The following is a 23009-nucleotide window of genomic DNA, read 5'->3' as shown; positions in this document are numbered from 1 at the left end:
GTATTTAAGTAAAGTAAACCATCAGATTTTACTGCGGAGTGCCTCTCTATCTCACTACTTCTTCATTTTATGTCCAACTCTCAGCTCTCTTTCCAGCAAGAAGACAACCGTCTCCATCTTGGACGACATCGGCAGCATGTTTGACGACTTAGCAGACCAGCTGGATGCAATGCTCGACTGATCTCCTGCCCACGCCTCATCTCCAACAAGCCCTTTCCCTCTCCCCCCCCCCTCCCTCATCATGTGTAGGTGTATCAAGAAGACGCTCCTAAGGCTCGATGCTGGCGCTCTGAGAGTGCGTGTGTGTTTGAGTGTGTCCCTCCTACTGTGAGCGCTTCATGTAGCCTTGTACAGTGTACCAAGGAGGGAGTACTCATCGTCTGGTGCAGTAGTTCTAGTACGCCTCCCGCTGCGAGGAGGCCACTCCCACACAACCTTTGACCTCTGCAGTCCAGCGAGAAGCCGCCGCCCGGCCTCAGACGGCTGTGTGGACCGAGAAGCACAATCATTTTCCTCATCTCTACAGACTCTGGCTAGGACAGAGATGCTAACTCAGTCAGACATGGAGACAGGCAGATAAGCATATTGCTTGCAAAAATAAGCACATAAACTGACAGACAGGCAGATAGGTAGATAGATAGCTAGCTAGATAGACAAGATGCATACAAATGAGGCAGTGGAGAGAATTTTTAAAAGCACATGGAAAGACAGGCTGCTTTCTGAGTCTGTCTCACTCCTGCGATGTCAAAAGGACAAATCATAGCCTCTATTTCTCTTCTGTATGAGTGGAGGATTGTGGTTAGGTGGACTTCCTGACCTGTGTGTTGTCTCTGTTCATGTTGTTGTTGTTGCTGTTGTCGTTATTGTTGCCGTTGTTGTCGTTACGAGTGTGTGTAGTCCCTGCTGATGCTCATGTCGATGTCCTCCCACTCGTACAGTAGTTATTCTAAAGACCAGAGCAACAATGTAAACGTGTCCATGAATTTTGAGACACTCGCACACAAACACACACACGAATGAACATTATGTTGGTTTTAAGCTCGCTGGTGTTTTGCTTTGTTGGTGTTTAGCTCCATCTTTGAAGGTTTGCTTGGAAATGAATCTACACTTATACATGACAGAGACTGACGTACACACATTCACATGCAAAAACACATATTTACAAGCACACTCATGCGGTGTATCCCTTTGTCCTGCTGCAGTGAACAGTGTTTTTAAAAGATAATCCTATATTTCAATGCTTTATATAGTACATCCAGTATACATACATAGAGTTACTAATATACTTGGGTATTTGAGCTGTTAGGGCTCCCCCTAGTGTTGGTTAGTGAAGCTGCCTCTAATCTGCCCACCTTCTATCTTGTCTTCCCCTTTTTAACTCCCTCCGTGTCTGTTAACTTTGCATCTCTCTGTGCCTTGGTAGTGTTATTTCATATATTCTAAATCTGTTTTGTCTCTTTTGTTTTCAACTCCAAAATGTTTAATGGTTTTCTCTGTTTCCTCGCTCCTTCTGTGTCTATAATGGCAAACGTAGCTTGTAGGCCGTGAGTCCTATACGATCCCTGAAATCACTAATCCTGGCTGCAGTCCTCCTGTAACCACTGAGAAGCCCTGCGAGCCCATATGAGCCCCCACTCTAAGCTATAATAAGTTGGCTCTGCTCCTCCTTGGCTCCTCAGTTTTCGGTGGTCCCCCATGTAGGCCAGACAGTGGATCAAAAACCTGTGTTCATCCCACTGAAGAGTCCACTTGTATTTTTATGCTCTTTGAAAACAAAGATATATTTGAAAGACGGATGGTTCTATGTGAATAATTATAATAATAATAATAATAATAATAATAATGATAATTATAGATATTGAATTGAGGTGAGCTGATTGAGCCTGTACATTCATGGTTGAGTTCTGGATGTGTTGTGACGGCTGTTGTGCCATGGTTGGGTTTAGATTGTGTTTCTGCTGTGATGATGCATTCCTGTACAGCTGTGATCAGAATAAATGTAGAAATTAAACCTTACATTACTTTTTAGGTGTCTTTTTAATCATCTTTTTTCCCACACGTGCTAAGAAGTTATCTGAAATTGTCTAAACTCTTCTGCTTCTCCTGCCCCAGATGACACGAGCTTCATTTATTTAATCAATAATTGATTATTGAACATCGTCTTCCTCGTCTTCATCGTCTGCTATAAACCACATACGCCACTTGAAAAAGCCAAACTGTCCAGCACTACCAGGTATCCAGTTCAGTGCCGAACAGCACACGATTAAAAAATTATATATTAAATATTATGGTTATTGAAATATTTTAACATAATATTATGATATATTTTAAAATATCAGAGGTATGTTTTATTGCTAAATGTACAGTGAACATTTCCGGCACAGCTTTGTAAAAGTATAGCTTTACAGGTGCAAATTATATATAAAATAAAAAGTTAAGCATGATTGTGAGAATCTTATGGGTTAATTGAAGCGTTGAAAATAGATAAAAATGAGAAGCTGCTTGATTGGACTAAATTCCTTATTATGCCACTACTTGCACAGTAAACATATCAAACAACATTCATATGAACCTTGTTTGTTTATCATTGTCAGAAGAAACAGCTGGGTTAGGCAGATTTATCAGAGGGATCAGCATCAGGTTGAAGTGTGTTTGTAAATTAAATAAAGATCTTATATGATTTACTTACAAGTTGCTTTTAAGCTACACATCTGTGGCTCTGTGTTGACATAGATGTGAGGTCTCTTTTTTTAATTAGGTAATATAAATACACTGCAGCTACAATTTGTTTCAATGGCCTTTTAACACTGTCTCAATATAGCTGAATCATACTGACACCAAGAAGATGTCATAAAAAATAAATTAATAATTATTAATAATAAAACAAATAATAACAAAACAACATATGGTTGTTGAGTCATGCCAACTGGGCTTTCTCCCCTTCTGTTGTCTCACCTAATGAGTCCATTCAGACCAGGTGTGAAGTGAAACCAACCTGGAGGACACCAGTGATCCTCAGACTGAAGAAGCCACTTACATTTCAATCTAACAAGAAGGAAGACCAGTTGCCATGACTCAACTTCCAGATAACTTCAGCTGGACGACGGAGAATCTTCACCAACATCATACATGTTTGTAAATCATTGACCTTTGTTTGATGCTGATAACACCTTCCCAGGTGATGTCCTATTGTATTAAGTTATGTGACTTACACAGGTTACAAATTGTTGAGTTACACCTCTTTAGTTAAGGTGAGGTTTTCTTATGCTGTCCCAAATGATCTGGTTTCCTAGTATAATCATAATAGGTTTATAATTGTCTTCTTTGCATGTGGGTACAAACTCTTCTTTTAATAATACAAAGTATGAACTTCTTTTTTATGACTTGGCATCATCGACAACTAATTCATTCATAACTTTTTAACCCCAATAACTGAACTATTGTGGATTTTGCTATAATTCAAAAACTACATCTCCCATGAGCGTTGACGGAACGTCGTCTAAGACTCATGGGAAATGGTGTTCATCAATGCTACCAAACTTACTGTTATTTTACAGTTGTTAAAACAACTCCATGTTTAAATACACATGTCCAGTGTATTTATATAAACCACATAGACGTAGGATATTCCAAGAAAATACAGCAACAGCTTCTTCTCTTATTTAAAAAGACCGATGAACGAAGCTAACATTAGCTAGCTAGTAGCTAACGGGCTGACGTAGCTCCGACGGGGCGGGGCTCCGGCGGTCCGTTCGCCGGCTCTACGTGCTCATCACTTCGGGCGGAACCCGCTCCTTTTGTCGCAGCTGCCGAAGACGAGAGGTGGTCGAGTGCTCAATTCACGAATTTGTTCTCTAAATTCTTCAACATGGCACCAAAGAAGAGCCGAAGAGCCCTCTTGTTTTCTGTCGCCGACTGGTTCTGTTGGTTTCAAAGACGTCTGACCGGCTGAACAAGTCAAACATGTGAGTTTAATGTTACCGAGGAGGGTTTTAGTTTTAAGCTAGCTGCCATGTTGAACACGTGGATGTCCTCCACATGGAGGAAGTCTTATTATTTACCTTTACCAATGTACTATAAGTGCATTTATAATTTGGTAGTTAAGGGTTAGTTAAACAAAAATTAGCAGAAGCAAAAAGTCATTTTTGCTGCTTTGTTTTCCATCTAAACCAAGTTTAGATCAAACACTGTTAAACACAGACTTCTGCAGTCTGGACTTGTTTCCTACAGAAGTTAAACACGTAAAACATAGTTTCAGATTTGAGTAACCTTTTATTTTATTTGTTAGAAAATCTATACAAAAGAAGCCACTTTTCTAGCCTAAGGGGCTTTAGAGATGTTGTAGTTACTGCTTCAGACCTCTGATTTAAAATATTTGTAGATTTGTAATTGTTTTTGTGGTGAGCTCAGGCATTTTGTTTTTCTTATCTAGATCAAGGTTGTATTTAAAGACTTTAATCAAATTTAATCTTTAAATCATTTATCATGCTTTTCGGTTTTCATTGCTATCTTTAATTCTCAACAACCTGTAAACTAATCATCACAATAGAAACGTGGTAATAAAGCCAGTAAAATGTGATTTGATTTGTTAGCTGTGATATTTAAAAATGACAATCACATCAGCAGCTATTGATTTGAAGTTTATCTAGAATCTACATTGCTTTTTCCTCCTCAAAGCTGTCACGTCTAACATATTTTAAACCTTCACTTTTACAGGTAACGATGTGGAGACTGAAAACCTGCCGTTTCTCATCCTCACGTCGAAGGTCGTATTGACCAGGGCATGGCGTGGGAGCTGGTGAGTCCATATGTTTGCATGTGAAATGCCTTCAGCCGGTGATGACAAACCACACAAAACTTTTCTGACACCTACTATGAGAGCTGAACTCCAGCTCCTGATTCTAATCTTATTCTGAGGCTGCTTAATTATTATAATTCTTATTAATAAATGCATGTACAGTCTCTTAATTGTCCACTTTGCTTTTACAGTTAAGACTGAAGACTTGGTATGAGGCTACACACGGATACAACCTGTTAATGGTCACATGGTGCTGAGAACTGAGAGCTGGTGAGTCCATGTGTTGACATTTAAGGACTTTTCCAGCCAGTGATGACAAACTAAACTAAACTTTTCTGACACCTACTATGAGAGCTGGACTCCAGCTCCTGATTCTAACTTTATTCTGAGGCTGCTAAAAACAAGGGCACACAGGTTTTTGTCTTTTTAAATGTGAATTATAACTGAGCTAATTTCTGCTGCAGGTGGACTCTTGTCTAAACAAGGACGATGCTCCTGCTCATCACTGACGGTGATCCAGACTGTTCATGGTAACTTGAACTATACATCCAGTGCATATTTATGGTTCAGCCAGTGATGACAAACCTAATTTCTTTCTGACACCTCATATGAGAGCTTCCAGCTCCTGATTCAAACCTTTGTCTGAGGCTAAATTGTATTCTTCCTTTTCATTCCCCCCTGTCACATAGATTGTTGTAGTTTAATCAGCATTTGTTTCTTTCAGGTTCCTGAACGCCTCATTCAGATGCTGCTCCTGGCTAGAAAACTGCTGCTCACATGTGAACAGAACAACATTGGTGTTTGGATAGTATTTGAATTTGTTGAATAAAAGATTCAGATTCTGAATGGGCTCAATGTGAAATTTGTTGAACAGCGTAAATTCAATAACGGAAGAATTTAAGTTATGAATAAACTCATACACAGCACAGGAACTTAAATCCTGCTTTGTTGTTAAACCACTTAGTACAATTATCTTTTGGAGGAGCAGATTCTGACCTTTTATTTCAACCCTTAAGGTGATTTGCATCCTTTGAACTGGGTTTAAAACTTCACAGAACCACAGTAGAAACACATTTAGTTAACATTGTAGATGGACCATGTTCCACACCACACTGCATTTAGTAGAGCGCTGTACTAAAGTGCAGTTTTCTGTAGTTTATACATTTAAATGTTATCTTCCATTTAAAAAGAAGAAGGTCAAACACTTTAAGATACGGGGCTGGTCGTTAGTTAAACCAAGCTTCATCTGATCCAACAGTGCTGCAGTTTGATCTACAGCTAAACTGAACTGGGTTTTACTGAGTGTTTCCATTATTTTGTCCACTTCAATCAACAAGGCTGTGTTAAATAAATCTGTGTTATTAGCATTAATACAGTTCAGCTCAACAGCAGCAGCCTGTAAGATAAACCGGACATTATTCACACAGTTTTAGTTTTGGTCTTCTACCTAATAAAATATAATTATTACGGATTATAGATGAAATTCTGGGCTCCACAGTTTAACAAGATGAACATGGTGGGGTCTGTAATATAATAATAAAGGTAATTAGTACTTTTACTACATCATTTTCTAGTGTTACTTTTTTTTAACATTCACATTTTGGTGTAATGAACTCCAACATTAATGTGATAAATCTCCCTCTGACGCACTCGGATTTTTCATTTAACTTGTTTGGTTGTGAAAAAATAAAAATAGATAAGAATAAAACCATCTCTTTGCGCTAATTTGCGGCGCTTTGACACAGAAACCGACATCATCTCCGGTCAAGTGAAGAGGAAATTAACTCCCGGCCTGATTTCCCTCCGGAGCGCGTCCTCATTTGCGTGTTTCCTGCTCGGCTCCAGTCTGGATTTCCATACAGGTGCGTCCTCGGCCCCAGCTCTCGTTTGACTGTCAAACCAGGCGACGGGGCTCCGTTTCTCCGCCTGCGCATCCCGCATCCAGTCGCTAGCAGAGCGCAGCGCAGGGGAGTGCCCTGCACCGCGGAGCGCAGACTCTCAGCCGCCGCCTCCCGTTCGCTGAAGCCGGGGAAACATCACCGAGTCGGTCACCGTTAGAGCCCAGAGCGCGTCCTCCGTCAGCCGGCTGCACAGAAACTCGACCGGCGGTTCTTCTCCGCTAGGCCTGACGGTAAGAGAGAGGGGGTTCTGTGGGTGTTTCCTCCATGATACGTCTGCGGTGGAGCTGATGCTTTAGGTTCACAGCTGCCGGGTGATGGAGACTGGTGTCGGTGTCACACATTTGGAGGATGTGATGATTTAACGATGGAGGCCGTGAATTGGCTCCTGCAGACGCAGCAGGATGGATGGATGCTGGCGGAGGAGAGACGGGCTCCTTCTTGGATCCATTAAAAGGATGAGGGATGAGGACTAAACGGATCCTCGGTCGGCCTGGCCTGGCTCTGCCTGCTGTAATGTGGCCTGTAGCAGGGAGGGTCTGGATTTACAATATGTAGAAATAAGAATAGAAAATGCACATATTCTGTGCTTACTTTGAGTATTAATACTTCAAAACTGAACGTAGTTTGGGTTGATTCCTTCAGCTCACTGCATTTATTTGACAGCTGCAGTCATTTAGGTGGATTTCTATTTATTATTATTTTCCATTTGGTGCAGCCTGAAACTTTTCCTCCACTAGTTGTGCATCTGAATCTTTAGTCCAGATTCACCAAAAGCAAACATGCTCATCGTGCAGATTAATTTCAGAATGCTGTGTACTTTATTTTAAATTCATGCTCTGATTTATATTAATATAAATCCGAAATGCAGTGGAGCAGGTGAATATAAAAAGCAAACTTACATTACCGGCTGCTATTAAACAGTAAATATGTAGTACATAGTATAGGTATAGTATAAATGTTGATAAATATGAAATGCACTAGACATCAAATTTAAATATTAAAATTATACTATTTGCATCAATAAAAACCCGGCAGGATTAGAAATTTTGTCTCAGATGCAGAACAAACTGGCCTTGACCCACACAAACAAACACAGGATAACACATCCTGTCACCATGCTCCAGAGTCTCAATGCAGAAAAGGTGTTTTTTATATTAGTCATTTGGCTTCAGTCGTTAAAAAGCAGAATGAGGATCAATGAGCATCTCTCTCCACCATTAAGTTGGAAAGACGGTGTCATCAAGGTTGAACACTCGGCCCTGATCTCGGTGAATTATTTATAGAGCTGCTGATGCCGGCTTCAAGGACTCTGAGATTTATGGGGTTTTAATTGGTGATGTAGAAAATCTAGAAAGTAGCTTTTACTCAGAGGTGCTGGAAGTATTGAGTCTTAAAAAAAAAAAAAGTACCACTGCAAATTCTTTACTCAAGTTAAAGTACTACAGTAAATACATACAATAAAATGCACTGTAAGATTTGTCCTGGATTTTAAACAGTACTGAACTTGATGCTTCCGGTGACACACAGTCGAGTCCAGAAGTGTTTAATAAGGAATAAGAACAGACGTTAGTAAAGGTGGAGCTGGTTTAATACTTTGCACGAGATGCTGGTTAATTAATAAATCATCATTTATAAGCTTATTATACTTTTATTAGGGATTACATATGCAAAAAGTAACTAGTAACTAAACCTGTCAACAGCAGTGGAGCAAAAATTACCGTAGTTCTCTTTGAAGTAGTGAAGTAAAACTAAACAAAAAGTGGAAATACTCCAGTAAAGTACAATCTTAAAGGTGTACTTATATACAGTAGTAAGTTATTTACCACTTCTGCTTTGACATAAAGAATCTAAACTGCACTCAGATTTCTGAGCCTGTTTCCAAACATCTCGGCAGGAATGAATGGTTTTAGTTAATGATTACCGAGAGAGACATTAATGCAATGTTGGTTTTCTTATCTTTAAAGAACAATCTGCAAATAAGAACAACGCCAGCGTCTTTGTTTAAGTCACTTTTTGTGCAGATGAGAATATTCTTGCTTTTGTTCAAGTAAAGATTTGAAAACTTAAAAGAAAAATTCAGGTATTAGAAAAATGTAAGAAAATCCTTCACTAGTTGTAATAAAGTTAGTAATATAATCAGCGATGGGCAGACTATGAGAACTCGGAGGTAGAATAAAGTACATTTTACTTTATGATACGACTTTGTTTTAAAAACCACTCAGGCTCAGTTAATCACTGCGATCCACTGTGTTACTATTTCAGTCTGACCACAGTTTGTTCGACCAGCCACATCCTCTGCAGTTCAAAACAGTGAGCAGCTGCTCTTTACAGCAGTGCAGAGGTTCCCAACCCGGGGTTCAGGACCCCACACTGGGGTCGTGAGATGATCACCAGGAGACGAAAACATTGTAATCATGATTTATTAGTAGACGCAAAACATTTGCTGCTTCCAGCTTCTTGAATGTGGCGGTTTGAACTCTGATCAGACAAAACACAGAAATACAAACGATAATAAAAACAACAACAATATTTTATTATGGAGACAAAATCAGCTGTAGTTAAAAAAAAAAAGCTCATTTGCTGAATTATAGCCATAATATAAGACTCTTATTTTATTCATTTCCATCTAACTGCTGTGTCTAAGCTCGTCCTGTAGCTGTTCACCTACTCACTAAGCTTTATTCTGTGTGTGTGACTAGCAGTAGCATCATGGAGGAGTTGGACGTCCCACAGATGAAGAGAGAAGTGGAGAGCCTTCAGTATCAGCTGGCAATCAATAGAGAGAAGTCCTCCATCACCGTCACTGAGTGAGTACTGTCCACACACACACACTGTTCTATAGATAGTCCTGAGACGATCAATAGATCCAGAAAAGATCCAGATCTTGAATCCTGTCACAGTTGAACTGAGCTTCTGATGCTGGAATGTGATGTTCTGTCATCAACCAAACACAACACTGTTCGTTCAAGTCTGAAGCGTCCACAGGAGATTCTCCCAGTAGCCTTCTGGTTCATTTTACAGTTTGGCTGTTCAAACTGTAGATATAACATAGTCGTCTTTTTTAGAGATCAGCATATTTCCACCGTTTCTCTGCCATGAAGCGTTCTCCTGAAAATGGACTCCAGAAGGTGAACACACTCCTTTAGTTTCCTAGACGCTACCCTGGGGTTCCTTGTAACCTCCCGGTCTATTACGCGCTGTGCTCTTAGTGTGACTTCTGTTGTTTAACTACTCCTGGTGAGTGAACCAAGGAAATCTTCATGGTTTGATCAGTATCACACTGTGTTGTCAAGACTTTGATAGTTTAACTAGATTATAAGGTTTTTGTTTTCATTTGCCTTTATCTAGTTTTAGGACTTACATGGAAATCTGATTTCTAACATTTGAACTGGTTCATAAACTTTGAAGCACAAACCTCACCTCCACCTAATTATATCCTTTAACTCTAAAAACACATCTTAACCCTCCAACAGCCTTTTAAAGTTGTAAAGGACGTTAAAGCTTCGCTCCCAGATTCACGCTGACCGTGTCTGTGTTTTTATTGCAGGCTGGTGAAGTGGATCGAGGGATGTGTTTGTGAAGACCCGTTCCTAAACCCGGAGCTGATGAGAGCCAACCCCTGGGTGGAGAAGAGCAAGTGTGTGATCCTCTGATGCACACACACACAAACACACCCTCTGCCCACTTAAACGCGTAGAAACTAAAGAATCATGCACTCCAACACACGATTACGCTGCACTATCTCACTCTCGCTCTTAGACACACACAAGCACTACTGCTATTCTCATTTTATTTATTTGGACTCTCCTGAATGCTGTTAATTTATGTAAAGACTAGTGTGTGTGTGTTTGTATGGCTATCATTGTGAGGACCAGCAGGAATTTTTATCCATTGAACTGAGGACATTTTAGTCGGTCCTAACAATGAGAAGGGTGTTTAAAGAGCAATTTCCGGTTTAAGATTTTAGGGTGAGGCAGTTAGTTGTGATAGTTAGGGTTATGGTAAGGCAGTACACGTGATAAATAAAAAAAACAGTAGATTAACATTAGGGGGCTAGTGAATACATTATGTCAATGAGTGTCCTCACCCTGACTGCCATACAAGAAAAGTGTGTGTGAGAGTGTGTGTTCAGCACTGAGTAGCTTTCTAGACGTTTGTTTTGATGAACTGCTGAGAAATGTTCAACAACAACGTTTTTATTGGCTCTTTACACCGTCAATCAAAATAAAGACTGTTTTGAATTTAACAGGTGGTTGATAGATTGATTTAAATGCTCACATTTGTCGCAGAAACACATCCATCACAGAAAAACAGAGGAGAACGAGACTCTGTGTGTGTGTGTGTGTGTGTGTGTTACAGTAGTTCTCTGATGTAGACATTTCGTCTGACAGCGTTTGACATGCCCTCGTTGAACCGGAACCACACGTCACTGTTGCCCACTGCGGTTCCCATAGCAAGAACTGCACATTTCTCACCTGAGGGCACAAGACAGCTGGTGTTAGGGCCCTGTCACAAATTTATTCAGTATTTTAAAAACATCTGACATTTTATTCATTAGACATTGATTATATTTTCTTAAAAATTCACCCAACTAATGAATGAACTATTGAAAGTTCCCTTGTGACGCATCTTTAGCTCTCTTACTTCGTATTGTTTAATGCTGAAATTCAACAAACTTAGACCAGAATCGTGGTCTGTCCCTTTAAGAAACCTGGTTACCGGCAGTGAAACAGGACTTAATGGTTATTTAAGTGACATAGTGACTGAATTACTTAGCCTAATGGTTTCTCAATGACTCAACTGATCTGTCACAACAATTAAAAGCACAATTTTAAATGTCCTGTATGTATGTATGTATGTATCCAGCCACGTACTCAAACCAATGAGCCTCGGGAGGTGATACATGATCAACTTCACCAACCAGCTGATCACATTCAGGGATTTAAAGCTTTGCCCGTTCCAGCTTTGACCTAAAAACAAGCACAGCTCTGCACACTTTCCACTCCAGTTACCCTGTCAATCAATTTCCAGGATGCACTGTATTCAGGAAGGTTATAGGTCATTTAACTGGGTCCACTGAATAAGAACAGGATCAGTTGGTTGTTTTCTACCTGTACAGCTGTGATTCACAAAAATGAAACAACTCTTTGTACTTTATGTTCTTACAGTACAACAGTAAGATCTTACTGCTATTATTACTAGATAATAAATCAGAGGAATAGTAAAGTTTCTCCGAAGCCGTCTACAATTTGAAATGAACCAAAAGTGGAATCACTACTGTTGAAATTATCTACCCCCAGGGGGGCCATATTGGAGGAGGCAGCACAAGCTACATTCAGCTAATGACCTTTATTGTTTATGCAAATGAGCCATTTATGGACACATGACTCATTTGTTTCCAGTGGCACACAGCTCCTGGCAGCCACTACTCCCTAAGCATTTGTTATAGGAGATATTATCCATCTCATTTATTTAAATAGAGCTTTAGATATACAAAGGAGACTGTAGATCAGGCTGTTGTGTGTTTGATAACAACAATTTAATATGATGAGCATTAATGTTGAGTAAATGCAGGTGACACTGCTGCCGAGAGCCCAGATTTGCTGAACTAAATTAGGGATGTTACATAACACACATCAGTTCTCACCTCTGGTGAGTTTGAACCTGATGTGCCTTGATGCATTCTCCCCCAACACCCCGTGCTCTGAAAGGGTTAAATGAAGCCACATATTTGTCACTGAGAACCAAGTCTCTACAGTACCTGTGTCCGAGGACGGCTGTAGTTTCTGGGGTTTGGGGGCAACAGCTCGGCCAAAGAAGTCCACCTCCGGCTGTAGGACAAAAACACAGAGTGACGGGGAGGATGAAGATATGAAGTTTCTGAAACATTGTCCTCAATAACAAGGTTAGTAACAGAACAGTGGCACACACCACCTCTCATTAGCCTAATTTCTCAGTTTTACCATTTGGGACCAGAACCCAGTGGATTCTCTGTGTCCCCGTTTCTGCCCCCTGGAGTTTAACTCTCTGCATCACTCTATTAAAACACTGCAGCTTGTGTGAGAGACTCTGAAGTTCAGTGCTCCTCTCTGCCTCCACCTTCAGGTATTAAACACATACTGTAACTATGGGAAGGTGGTGGAAAAGCTCTGCCATAACTAACGAGCAGCTACAGGTTAAAATCCCCTCTTCAACAGCATGTTTTTCACTTTCACTTTACTCTTCTGTTTCTTTATTATTGCTTACATACATTTAGACTAGTAGGGGTCCATGCTGCACCCAATGATGCTGTTAGACACACACAGACACCGCCCACCTACTGATGGACCATTTTACACCTTGAGCGAGTATATTTTCATACAGTTTCTCTCTCTTTAAATAAGTCAAATCATTTGTGCGTATTTGCCTTTGATATTGTATAAAAGCAAAGTGCTGACACCTCTGGATTTTAGAGTGTGTTTGTTTGTCTCACCCTGGTCTCTACTGTTGTCTGTTTGACAATGTTCTCCAGTCGCTGTTGATGGTTCCTGGTTGGTTTAGGACCAGTGCTCTTTTTTTCTTCCTTATTCTGCATCAGACAAACATATAAATGCAATTAATTATTAACACTGTTTATAGGCTGTCCTGCATATCACAAACCCACAATGTTTACCATGTTGTGCTCCCGAGGTGTCACCGCTGCAGGGTTTCGTTGCAGCATCAGTTGCTCGGCCCTCCTCATCCTCTCCTGCTCCATCTCTCTGCCGATGGTTTGTTTGGCCTGGTAAGTGAGCTGACGGCGTGGAGGCAGGCCTGAAAACCTCACCACCTCCTCAACACGCCTGTAAATAGATAAAAGAAATGTGTAGTTTACACAGTGTAACACAAACAATGACACTAAGGTGAACCATGTTGGATGACAAACAAAATAACTGAACGCTTCCACCTTTGGTGCAATCGTTTGTTTTCCAGAATAAAACACTGGAGCTGTCATTCTTTAAAACCTTAATCCTCTTACCGCTGATCTCCATCTCCACACACAGAGTATGCCAGCAAACTCTAACTCAATGCCTGATGGACCCAAATATTACATAAATAACATGATACCAGTCTCCAATGACTATGAGGTTTTTATTGAAGTCAACAAACACATTTGTCTGTTTAGTAATTAGAACTGAAAGCACAGACAGTCATTTAGTCTGCAGCATTCGGATGAATATTCAGCTTCATGTTACATGTTACCTTCATTCAGCATTCAAAAAAATACAGAAACTCTCTGCAAATACAACAATGTTCCAAGTAGCACAGAGCTGTCAGTTCCCGTGCAGGTAACTTCCACAGTAACAATTATTAACAAGTCAGATTATTCTTGTGTTTCTTTTCTCCATCTATCCATCACTTCCCTTTATCCTGAGTCAGCTTGTGGTGGCAGCAGGTTCAGTGAGGTTTTCCACACGCCCCCTTTTCCTCGCTCCTCTGGCACGATTCCGAGGCATTTCCAGGTCAGATGAGATATCTAATCTCTCCAGCATGTTCTGGATCTACCCCGGGGTCTCCTATCTGCTGGACGACACTGAAAGACCTCGAGTGGTAGGTGCCCAGGAGGCATCATGTTCAGATACCCAAACCACATCAACTGGCTCGTCTCAATGCAAAAGAGCAGCGGCTCAACGTCAAACTCCCTCTGGATCTCCAACCTCTGTGCCCTTATCTCTAAGGCTGAGGAAGCTGTAATGGAGTATTGCCATGACAGTTTGGTGCTGTGTCCACATTAATGTCGTTCCAATTCTTTTCTTAATGCTTTTTATATCTCACATAAAGCACTGTGGATTTCCCTTTTGTTAAAATGCACAAATAAAGTTGAGCTTGTATTTTTTAAATGATGCTATTATGGTACACAGTACACTGAGTACCTGTATTCACTTATATATTCTCCAACATACCATCGACTGATGTTCAACATGAATGTGTTTGGACTAGATAGATTTGTACCAAATCTTCTCTGCTGGACCAGAACAAGTGTCTGTGAAAGAGCACACCCATCAAAAAATCCTATAGAGAATGGATGTCTCTGTTGTCTGCCATCACAGTTGTGTTCCAAGTCTTCACAGAGTGGTGTTGTGGTGAGCCAGAGAGGGCAGGTACAGGAAGGTGTAGACGAGCAGAAGCAGCAGTAAAGCCAGCGTTAGAGGCAGGCACCAGTCGTTGGTGACCAGCACCTCGTCACAGCGAGCCTGCAGGAAGGAGGCGTCATGGGCGTCAGGCTCCTCCTCAACCGAGGCTGGCATGTTTGAGATAACGGATAGTTATCACATTTGACAAGCACCAGACTCACATCAGGAAAAAAGTTCCAAGGTGAACAAAGGTGGTTGAAATAAAGAGCAGCTTCGTTTCAACTGAAATCTTCTCAGTCCTGCTCGTTTCTTTCGTCTGTCGTAACGTTCCTGTGGTCCTCCAGCAACCTATCCATCCTTTCATCCTTTTGTCCATCTACTTGTATCTCACCGATGTGACTCTGCTGCCCTGCTGCCACACCGCCAGCATCACATAAACAGCAGGTGTTAAGGGGATTATTCTCTAAGCCTTTACACAGAACCACAGTGTGGAGAAGGGCAGTGACCTTCAACACCCAGAAACAGACATCTGCTCTGCGTGTGTCCAGTGAAGCGCAGAGTGTGTGTTTGTGTGTACTCACGGCTCCAATACATATATGTACTGCCCCTCAGGTGTGCGGTCCTGCCTGTAGGAGAGGTTGTAGGCCAGCATGGTGTCGATCAGCTCACGCATCTGCTCTTTCTCTCTGCTGCTGAACAGTTGTGGATTCACCTGGAAAAAAACAAACATTTAACACCATTCACAGTGATTTTATCCACAGGTATACTGAACAGGATCTGCTTTAACATACAGGACGCAGTTTAGGACAGATGATGTCCAGGAGCAGTGTGAGAATATCGAGGGTCAGGCTGAGTTGGCTGATCCTCGTTCTGATGCAGGGTGGGATGTCATTTAACATGGTGGATAAGGCGTTCTTGTTGCTGAGGAGCCGAGAGGACGCCTGGAGAAGACACAAGAATGAAACATGCAGTTTCTTCACATTAAACATTTGTTTAATTCATTCTGCTACATGAGTGTGTATGTAGATGACTAGTCCTGTACCTCGTGCTGGCTGTGAGGATAGCTGATGCGCGGCACATGCGTATGGGCAAACAGGAAGTGAATTTTGACGGACAGGAAGGGCAGGTATTTCATCAGAGAGAAGTTCTGGCCGTGCAGTATCACCTGGTTCAGCCTGTCTGAGAACGACAGCCAGTCCAGAGCATCGCAGACACTGTGCAGGTTGGGGTCCCTCACACGCATGGAAAGGAAATTATCATACAGACCCTGAGAAAAAGAGACAACACATCATAATGTAATGTTATACAAACAATGAATATGGCCTAAATGTTGTACTCAGTCAGAGATAGTGTTAACTTTTAATATAACTTTAAGGTGAACGTGTGTGCGCTTTGTTTACCTGAGAAACTTTTTCATACTCTCCACTAGATGAGGCCAAGTGTAGGATGTGCTGGAACCTCTGAGCTCCACCTCCTGAGCCTGGGGTCTCCTCAAACCCCTCACCAACGCGTTTCCTAAAAAGGACAAATTACGAAAACCCAGGAAGCAGAACATGAGTACAGGTAAGAGCCTCTGGACAACATCTTCTTATGTGGCACAACTCGAACATTGTCACTTTCTCACTCCTGTTCTGAATGTGTGTTGTTCAAAATGTAGAAAATAAAAATCCTTATGATGAATATAATGTGAATATAGTTGTTTACAAACAGAAGAAGTGACAGTAGTCCTGAAAAAACATTATATTTATGATTTAATTATAAAAACACTGCACAGTTAGAGCAACTGCACCGTTTTGTACGTGGTAACTGGAAGATCTCCTGCCACAGGTGGAACAAGCCTTTGTTCTGGTCCTTCTGCCCCACAGAGACACACTGGATGGTCTTGGTGTCCAGCTGCTTGTGGCCACGACTGTGGAGAAACTGAAAAAACGAGTACACATGTTTTAGTAGAATTACACACTACTGCACCTGCCGATAGACAAGAGCTCATCAACATACAGACTCCCCATCATGGCTCTTTCACCCACCTGTAGTGTGTTAATACAAGACCTGATGTCGTTGTCGGTCTTCTCACACAGTGACATCAGAGTGCCTGTGTCTGCCTTCATCCCCTGTCGGAGTGAAATCTGCAAACAAAAATAAAACTAAAACATTAACATGCAGCATTGGAGTATTTGCAATAGTGGGTAAATTTTCATTTTCATTCTATTCTAGTTTCAGTTATTTTAGTTGAAAATTTGTCACAGGTAAAAATAATCTATCATCTAATCTGAAATACTAAAGTTGCTTTTTTGAAAAAACATGTTTTTTAAAACATTAAAGTAGTTTTTGTTGGTTTTATTTTATATATGATAAAAACTGTGCTGTATGTCTGTTTGTGCATGCACACTGACCTCTGCCAGTCTCTGTGTGAGGCGGGAAGGCTGAGTCTGAGGGAAAGTCAGGAGGAAGGCCTGCTGCCTGAGGGGTCTGAGAGCTGGGACGTAACTAACAGAAAGAAATATTGTAACTAAAATGAAAACAGGGCAGACATTATTTACATATTTAACATTTACATATTTAACATTTATATATTTAAAATTCACATATTTAACATTTACATATTTAACATTTATATATTTAACATTTACTTGCACACAAAGATAAAATAATAAAAACTGTTTTCAGCAGAGTCTCTTACAGGTCGTTACAGATGCAGATGATTGGTCGGAGCAGGATGGGCTCCTTCTTCTTTTTCTTCTTTGCACTCTCTGTACCGGCCTCCCCACCGTGTCCATCTTTCCTGTTCAGAACTGTCAGCAGGATGTTGATGGCAGCCTGTTGAACACCACAGGTGAAGAATGAAAACACATTTAGAGTCCAATCACAGGTTTTTACTGATTTTTTTGTGTCCAGAATTTACCGCAGGAGCTCCGTCGATCTCATCAATAATGAGGCAGTTTGGTCTCTCGTTGGCTCCTAACACTGATTTCATCTGTGTTGCTGTGTCTATGCGTTTCTGAAACACCTCTGCGCTGCGGTCATCACTGTAAAAACATCAACATTACTACTCAGGTCTCAACAGGACGATTAATGTAAAAGAAATTTTTGTGAGTGTTAATCAGGTTTGTCTAACCTGGCATTGATTTCCACCACATTGTACCCAGCGTGCTTTGCAATAACATGAGCCAAAGTGGTTTTGCCCAGTCCTGGAGGACCAGACAGCAAAGCCACCTAGAAAAGAATAAAAGTAAATTGTGTCTTTTAAGGCTAAAGGTAATTTAAACGAAAATGGTGCTGTGCTGGTGCAGATGTTCAACCTTGAACTTGGGTCTCTTGTACTGGTCCAGTTCTGCCTCCAGCAGCTCCTCAGTCACCTCAACCTTACTCTTGAAGCGATTTTGATTCAGGTTGCCTTGATTGGGTTTGAATGAGTTCTGGCTGGAAGCCTGTTTGTCAGATCGTGCAGGACGGGACTTCCTCTCTCTTCCAAACACAACAGTGTCCCAAAGTTTCAACCACTTGAGCAGACAGCGGTTAGTAAACTGCAAAGACAGACACACAGACAGACACACAGACACACACAGACACACCTCAGGCTGTGTTCACAAGTGGCTCAAAGATTTATCCATCAGGCTGTTTCAGACATTTGCCCTATGTGAAAACAACACACTGTGATTTATCAGTTTACAAATGTCCCCTATCGTCATGAGTTTTGTTTTTTATTGAAAGGGCAATAATACAAACATGAGTGGTCAAAACAAACTCCCTCTGAACAGAGATGTGGTGTAAGAAGCTGTCCTGTTACTTTAAAAAGGAGCCAGCTGAAGGCAATATAGACATTGACACCCAGGACACTAAAGATATTAAATAATTAATTGTGGCTTGGGAACATCTGAGGGTCCCCCTGAAGAAGCTGGACTTTCAGGCCTACCCTTATTGTTGTTGCCAGCGTGACCAAATATTTTACATTTACTGCACATTAATGCAGAATCATCAGCTTCTTTCATAAAGTCTGAGCTGCAAAACCTTCAATGTGATCCTGCTTATTTGTACTTTTTGTGCTCAACTTTATGTACATACACTGTTCGTGTCACAATCAAAAAGAAAAGTGATGCTAAAATAGGGTTTTTGTAGGGAAAATTACAAGAGTGGATCCTGCCTAAGAAAAGGGTTTTTAGTACTCACACAGGTATGCACACTTAGTTTCACAAGAACGTGACTTACATCATCACTGAGAAGCTCGGTGTAGTGTCGAGGGGAAAATCTGTCCACCCAGAGACGATAGGCTTGACCCTCTGTGTCCTCAGGATCATCGTTCTCTTTATCTTCTCTGCTCTCAGGCTCAACCAACACATCGTGTACACTGCTGTAAAAGACACACATATTCAAAAACTACAAGTTTAGAAAGCAAATGCTGCAGGTATTCGTCGTATTAATATATTTTTATGTGTATTACAGTGAGGGGGAAAGACAGGTGGTGCTTTACCTGGCCAGCAGCTCTGTAAGGCGCTGAGATTCCTCCACAACCTGCTGATGACGCTGTGAAAGAGAAAACTTTGTAATATCTCACAATACTGTATTAAAATGAATAATAATCTGCAATAATTACATTTGGCATTCAGAGTTTTGATCTATTTTACTGAATTATTATTTTTAAATAATTATTTTAGATAAAGACATTCTGGCATGTCATATTTTACTTCAATGACTCATAGTTTATTGTTCTATATATTATATATATATATAAATATATATATATATATTATATATTATTTCAAAAAATAACTATATATAATTTTAGGTATCAGAATAGACAGATGGTCACCTACCCGTTCAGCCTCTTGTTCTCTCAGCACACCAATAGGCACAGCCAGCAGCCCCAGTGAACCATAGGAGTTTGGCACCACTCTGGAGTCGACTACCTGCAGACAAGCACACGTGAACAAAATTAAATATAACACACGTACTGAATGCACAAGGTGCTGCCCCAAATGTTCGACATTAGAACGTCTGAGGAGTGTAACCTTTGTTCCGGTGTCCTCTTTCTGTCTCAGGTAGACCCGTCTCCCTGATGAGTCTGTCACACTGATGAACTCTCCCTCTAAAGGAGGTCGCTTCAGCACACACAGTGATGCAGGCGCCGCTGTGGGAAGTCGTTTGGGTGTCTCTGGGATCATAGCAAAGCCACTGATGTCCAACACGGCAGGGGTAGATCTAGACAACAAAAACGTATGAGTAAATTGTGGTGTAAATCAAAGGATGCATAAAATATAAAAAAAATTCATTCAAAAATTAACGTGAAGGTTATGACAAACAAACATCTTCATCATGTTTATGTTTTTAAAACATCTCTACTACAAACTACACAAAACCTCAGATTTAGAAAAAGTGCTAAATTAAATTACATGTTTTGCACACCCAGACATGAACTGATTTCAAATCTAAAAGATCTTACACACAAAACTCCATGACTTCACCAGTTTAAAACCTGCTCATTTCACTGTCCACTCTCTGCTGGTACCTGAAGGTCTGAGACGGTTCGTACTGCTCTGGAGAGGATGGTGGAGTGATGTCATCGCCGTGCGAGGGGGCTCTGCTCTCTTGAGTTTGTGATGGGTTGAAAAGTCGCTTGGATACACCAATATCCTGCTTCTGCCGCTTTGCTTTTGGAGCTGAAGGAACAAGATCAGAATTAAAAGAACAAACACAATGACAAAAAAATACACAAGACCTCTCAGAGATAACTCACTGGTGGGTTTGTTGTCCAGCAGGTGCTCTATGTCTGAGATATCGTCTCCTGCCCCCCGAATCTGACGTTTCTCTGGCTTGGAAGGTTCCTCTGAACACAGAGATAACCAGGTAGTCAGACTGACATTTTATTATTACAGTAATTTATATTTATTTTATGTTTATTTATTATAAAAAATATCAATAATTTAAAAAAAAAGTAGTTACTCTACATTTGCCGTGTTATTCTCATTGTATTAAAAACCTGGATGATGCATTTGTGGAGCAAAAACTGCTTTTATAGATAACTAATAAAAAATGTAAACAGCATCTCAGATTAAAGCTCACATCATTGAGCAGAAACCTCTCAAGATCACATCCTCTATGACCAAATTAGTACAAATAAACCACTGCTGAGGAGACAAAATTCAAGATTTTAGGTTTCAGGACAGGTGGAAAGGCAGGTACCTATTTCATGAAGGTTGATGAGAAAATATGGTCTTATGTAGATAAGTGTGTGTCTTTTTATTATTATTATTATTACAAAAATGTTTTCCTTGTTTCTCTGAACGTCAGTATCACAAAAAAATGACAGATATATTAAAACTAAGAGTTAAACTACTCTGAAGTTGAGTTCACTCGCTAATTTAACAACAGCTCACCCTCCATCTCAGCCAAAACCTCCAGTTCGTCGGCGAACTGCTCGTCGAAGTCGTCCTGTACCTCGAACAGTTCGTCATATTCGTCCATTTCGCCTCAGGCACGAACACAACACAAAACCAGAATAAAGATAAACTCGTGTTTAAAGCTTTTTCATTAATATTTCCTTCGGTACTTCAGCAGCAGCTCAGACGGAGAAGATTTCCCGGCAATTTTTTTGTTGTGAAGTTTAACTTCCGGGTTATGACTTCCTCCTCCGCCCCCTTCTTCTTCTTCTACTACTCTTAAAAAGACTAAAATGTGTAAATGGATGGGAAATAGCAAATATTAGTGATATTTATTAAAAAACAAGATTTGTGAATCAAATATTTACCATTTTAATAATCACAGTTACAATTAAATTAAGATATTTTTCAAAATGTGTGTTTCTATAGTCAAATTTGGTTAAAATATTAGGTATTAAAGTTGTTATGCAGGATTTTTAACTGTATTTCTACAGAGTGTGTTCAATTACCTTATTCAAATCTATGTTTTCTCCTTCACTGATTTTCTTTTTGTACAACATACATAGGGCACCCTGTTGAGCAAAGAAATTGCTTAATTTAAGTGATATTAACTGTTTGAGGAATACCCTCACCTTTTTAAGTTTAGAAAAACTTCAATGTAGAAATGGTAAACAATGGAGAAAGTCAAACATGCAAAAGTATTTTCAGCAAACTATTACTGAAAGTAGCAAAGGTAAAAGTAGTCATACGTGCAATATTCCTCTCTGAAATATCATGGAGTAAAAGTATCAGTATGTTGAAATGAAAAAAGTCTAAACTTTCCACCACAGGCTAAGGAGATGTGTCTCCACTCCATGATCCTCTGTTACTGTTCAGATTTAAAGAAATTCATAAACTAAAATCCCCAATACTGATGAATATTACTTTTCATTTCATTGTCCATTTTGACTAGTTGAACTATATGAACATTCATTCAAGTGAGAGGACAAGAAGTTCGAGAGTTAGAGAGAACAAAAGTTGAGCAAGTTTGCGTTTGTTTTTGCTTCATGATGTGAAATTAACTCAGTGTCACACACACACAGACTGCTGACTGGTGTTTGTCTACTATAAGGAGCAGATGGTGGTGATTTAGAAACCCTGACGTCACACACATCATCATTAATCTTACACACAAAAACGCAAGCACACAGACAGAACAAACTGATAAAGATAAAAATATCTATTATAAATATTGTGCTTAAAATATACTGAAAGTAGATTTGCATACTGGTAAGCAAGTAAAATTTCTTACCAGTTGAAAAAGTTGCAGAAAAATGCAGAAATAATAACTAATTAAAGCAACATTAACTAAGTAAATAATAAAATAAACACAACACCAGAGGTGCTAAGTAACTAAGTACATTTACTGATGGAAAATATTATGGTTTATATATTGATTATTCTGCAGATTCTTAAATGAGGAAACTAATAAAAATTATTGTTTATTAACCACCTGGCAGCACAAGGTGTGTACCCCCAACATTTGCTTTTTATTGCTATTAACTAAGAAAATTATATTTATATACTTTTCTGAATAGAAAGAAAATTCACAAATGAAGTTTTATTATTTTTATTTATATTTCAGTTCTCTTCTTGACTCTGAATTTTACTTAACAAATCTTAAGTATTTATGCAGCACATGAATCTGACCGAGACTTTTACAGTCATGTGGTGGTGAGGTTGTGAGTTCCTGTAGTCAGAGTCAGGGGATCTTTGATAGAGGAAACTCCTGGCAGAACCCCTCACACTGCGATTTGGCTCATAAGGGTTTAAGTATATAGTATATATATATTTAGTAAGTTTG

The 23009-nt window shown here is 40.0% G+C and overlaps 3 protein-coding genes, 1 long non-coding RNA gene and 3 other non-coding genes across 9 annotated transcripts in view; 6 read left to right on the top strand and 1 right to left on the bottom strand.

Moving 5' to 3' along the window:
- LOC113162495 (caskin-1-like) overlaps positions 1 to 2031 on the top strand; it is a 28343-nt gene extending 26312 nt beyond the window's left edge. For both annotated transcript variants that reach the window (XM_026360648.1, XM_026360647.1), the window contains one exon: positions 85 to 2031. In XM_026360648.1, the coding sequence (XP_026216433.1) occupies positions 85 to 181 (97 nt within the window). In that variant the 3' untranslated portion in view covers positions 182 to 2031. The remainder of the gene's footprint in view (positions 1 to 84) is intronic.
- Positions 2032 to 3780: 1749 nt separating this feature from the next.
- Positions 3781 to 5644, top strand: LOC113162172. Its single transcript, XR_003298792.1, has 5 exons — positions 3781 to 3965; positions 4717 to 4798; positions 4990 to 5068; positions 5263 to 5328; positions 5523 to 5644. It is a non-coding gene; the product is annotated as an uncharacterized LOC113162172 (long non-coding RNA).
- Positions 4832 to 4921, top strand: LOC113162700. The gene has a single exon (XR_003298839.1). It is a non-coding gene; the product is annotated as a small nucleolar RNA SNORD60 (small nucleolar RNA).
- Positions 5103 to 5192, top strand: LOC113162697. The gene has a single exon (XR_003298837.1). It is a non-coding gene; the product is annotated as a small nucleolar RNA SNORD60 (small nucleolar RNA).
- On the top strand, positions 5367 to 5449 carry LOC113162698. Its single transcript, XR_003298838.1, has one exon. It is a non-coding gene; the product is annotated as a small nucleolar RNA SNORD60 (small nucleolar RNA).
- A 975-nt stretch (positions 5645 to 6619) lies between the features above and the next one.
- Positions 6620 to 10649, top strand: gng13a (guanine nucleotide binding protein (G protein), gamma 13a). Of its 2 annotated transcripts, none has more exons than XM_026360707.1 (3): positions 6620 to 6929; positions 9402 to 9506; positions 10247 to 10649. In XM_026360707.1, the coding sequence occupies exons 2-3, from the start codon at positions 9409 to 9411 to the stop codon at positions 10350 to 10352; spliced, it is 204 nt and encodes a 67-aa protein (XP_026216492.1). In that variant the 5' UTR covers positions 6620 to 6929; positions 9402 to 9408; the 3' UTR covers positions 10353 to 10649. The 2 variants fall into 2 exon arrangements, with proteins under 2 accessions (XP_026216492.1, XP_026216491.1); XM_026360706.1 differs by having other exon boundaries at positions 9399 to 9506.
- Positions 10650 to 10657: 8 nt separating this feature from the next.
- chtf18 (CTF18, chromosome transmission fidelity factor 18 homolog (S. cerevisiae)) lies at positions 10658 to 21372 on the bottom strand. Its single transcript, XM_026360705.1, has 22 exons — positions 21164 to 21372; positions 20524 to 20613; positions 20296 to 20446; positions 19799 to 19988; positions 19604 to 19696; positions 19261 to 19313; positions 18999 to 19140; positions 18092 to 18316; positions 17908 to 18005; positions 17695 to 17818; positions 17473 to 17609; positions 17186 to 17279; positions 16820 to 16918; positions 16582 to 16712; positions 16193 to 16307; positions 15835 to 16059; positions 15584 to 15733; positions 15374 to 15504; positions 13352 to 13520; positions 13172 to 13267; positions 12461 to 12530; positions 10658 to 11174 (listed from the first exon to the last, which is right to left on the bottom strand). Exons 1-22 carry the CDS (start codon positions 21249 to 21251, stop codon positions 11053 to 11055), a joined length of 2793 nt encoding a protein of 930 aa, XP_026216490.1. The 5' UTR covers positions 21252 to 21372; the 3' UTR covers positions 10658 to 11052.
- Between the last annotated feature and the right edge of the window lie 1637 nt (positions 21373 to 23009).

The sequence above is a fragment of the Anabas testudineus genome, chromosome 1, assembly GCF_900324465.2.
Source record: "Anabas testudineus chromosome 1, fAnaTes1.2, whole genome shotgun sequence".
Taxonomy (NCBI): domain Eukaryota; kingdom Metazoa; phylum Chordata; class Actinopteri; order Anabantiformes; family Anabantidae; genus Anabas; species Anabas testudineus.
Note: the sequence above shows the minus strand (reverse complement) of the source record. Positions and strands in the feature narration are given on the sequence as shown.

What these genes read in the sequence shown, in the direction of transcription:
- gng13a (XM_026360707.1), top strand. Translation starts at nt 9,409, where the DNA reads ATGGAGGAGTTGGACGTCCCACAGATGAAGAGAGAAGTGGAGAGCCTT. An exon ending in TCCTCCATCACCGTCACTGA is followed by an intron (nt 9,507 to 10,246) that starts GTGAGTACTGTC and finishes TTTTTATTGCAG; the next exon opens with GCTGGTGAAGTGGATCGAGG.
- chtf18 (XM_026360705.1), bottom strand. Translation starts at nt 21,251, where the DNA reads ATGGACGAATATGACGAACTGTTCGAGGTACAGGACGACTTCGACGAG. An exon ending in ATCTGCATCTGTAACGACCT is followed by an intron (nt 17,280 to 17,472) that starts GTAAGAGACTCT and finishes TCTTTCTGTTAG; the next exon opens with TTACGTCCCAGCTCTCAGAC. An exon ending in TACATATATGTATTGGAGCC is followed by an intron (nt 13,521 to 15,373) that starts GTGAGTACACAC and finishes ATCTATTTACAG; the next exon opens with GCGTGTTGAGGAGGTGGTGA.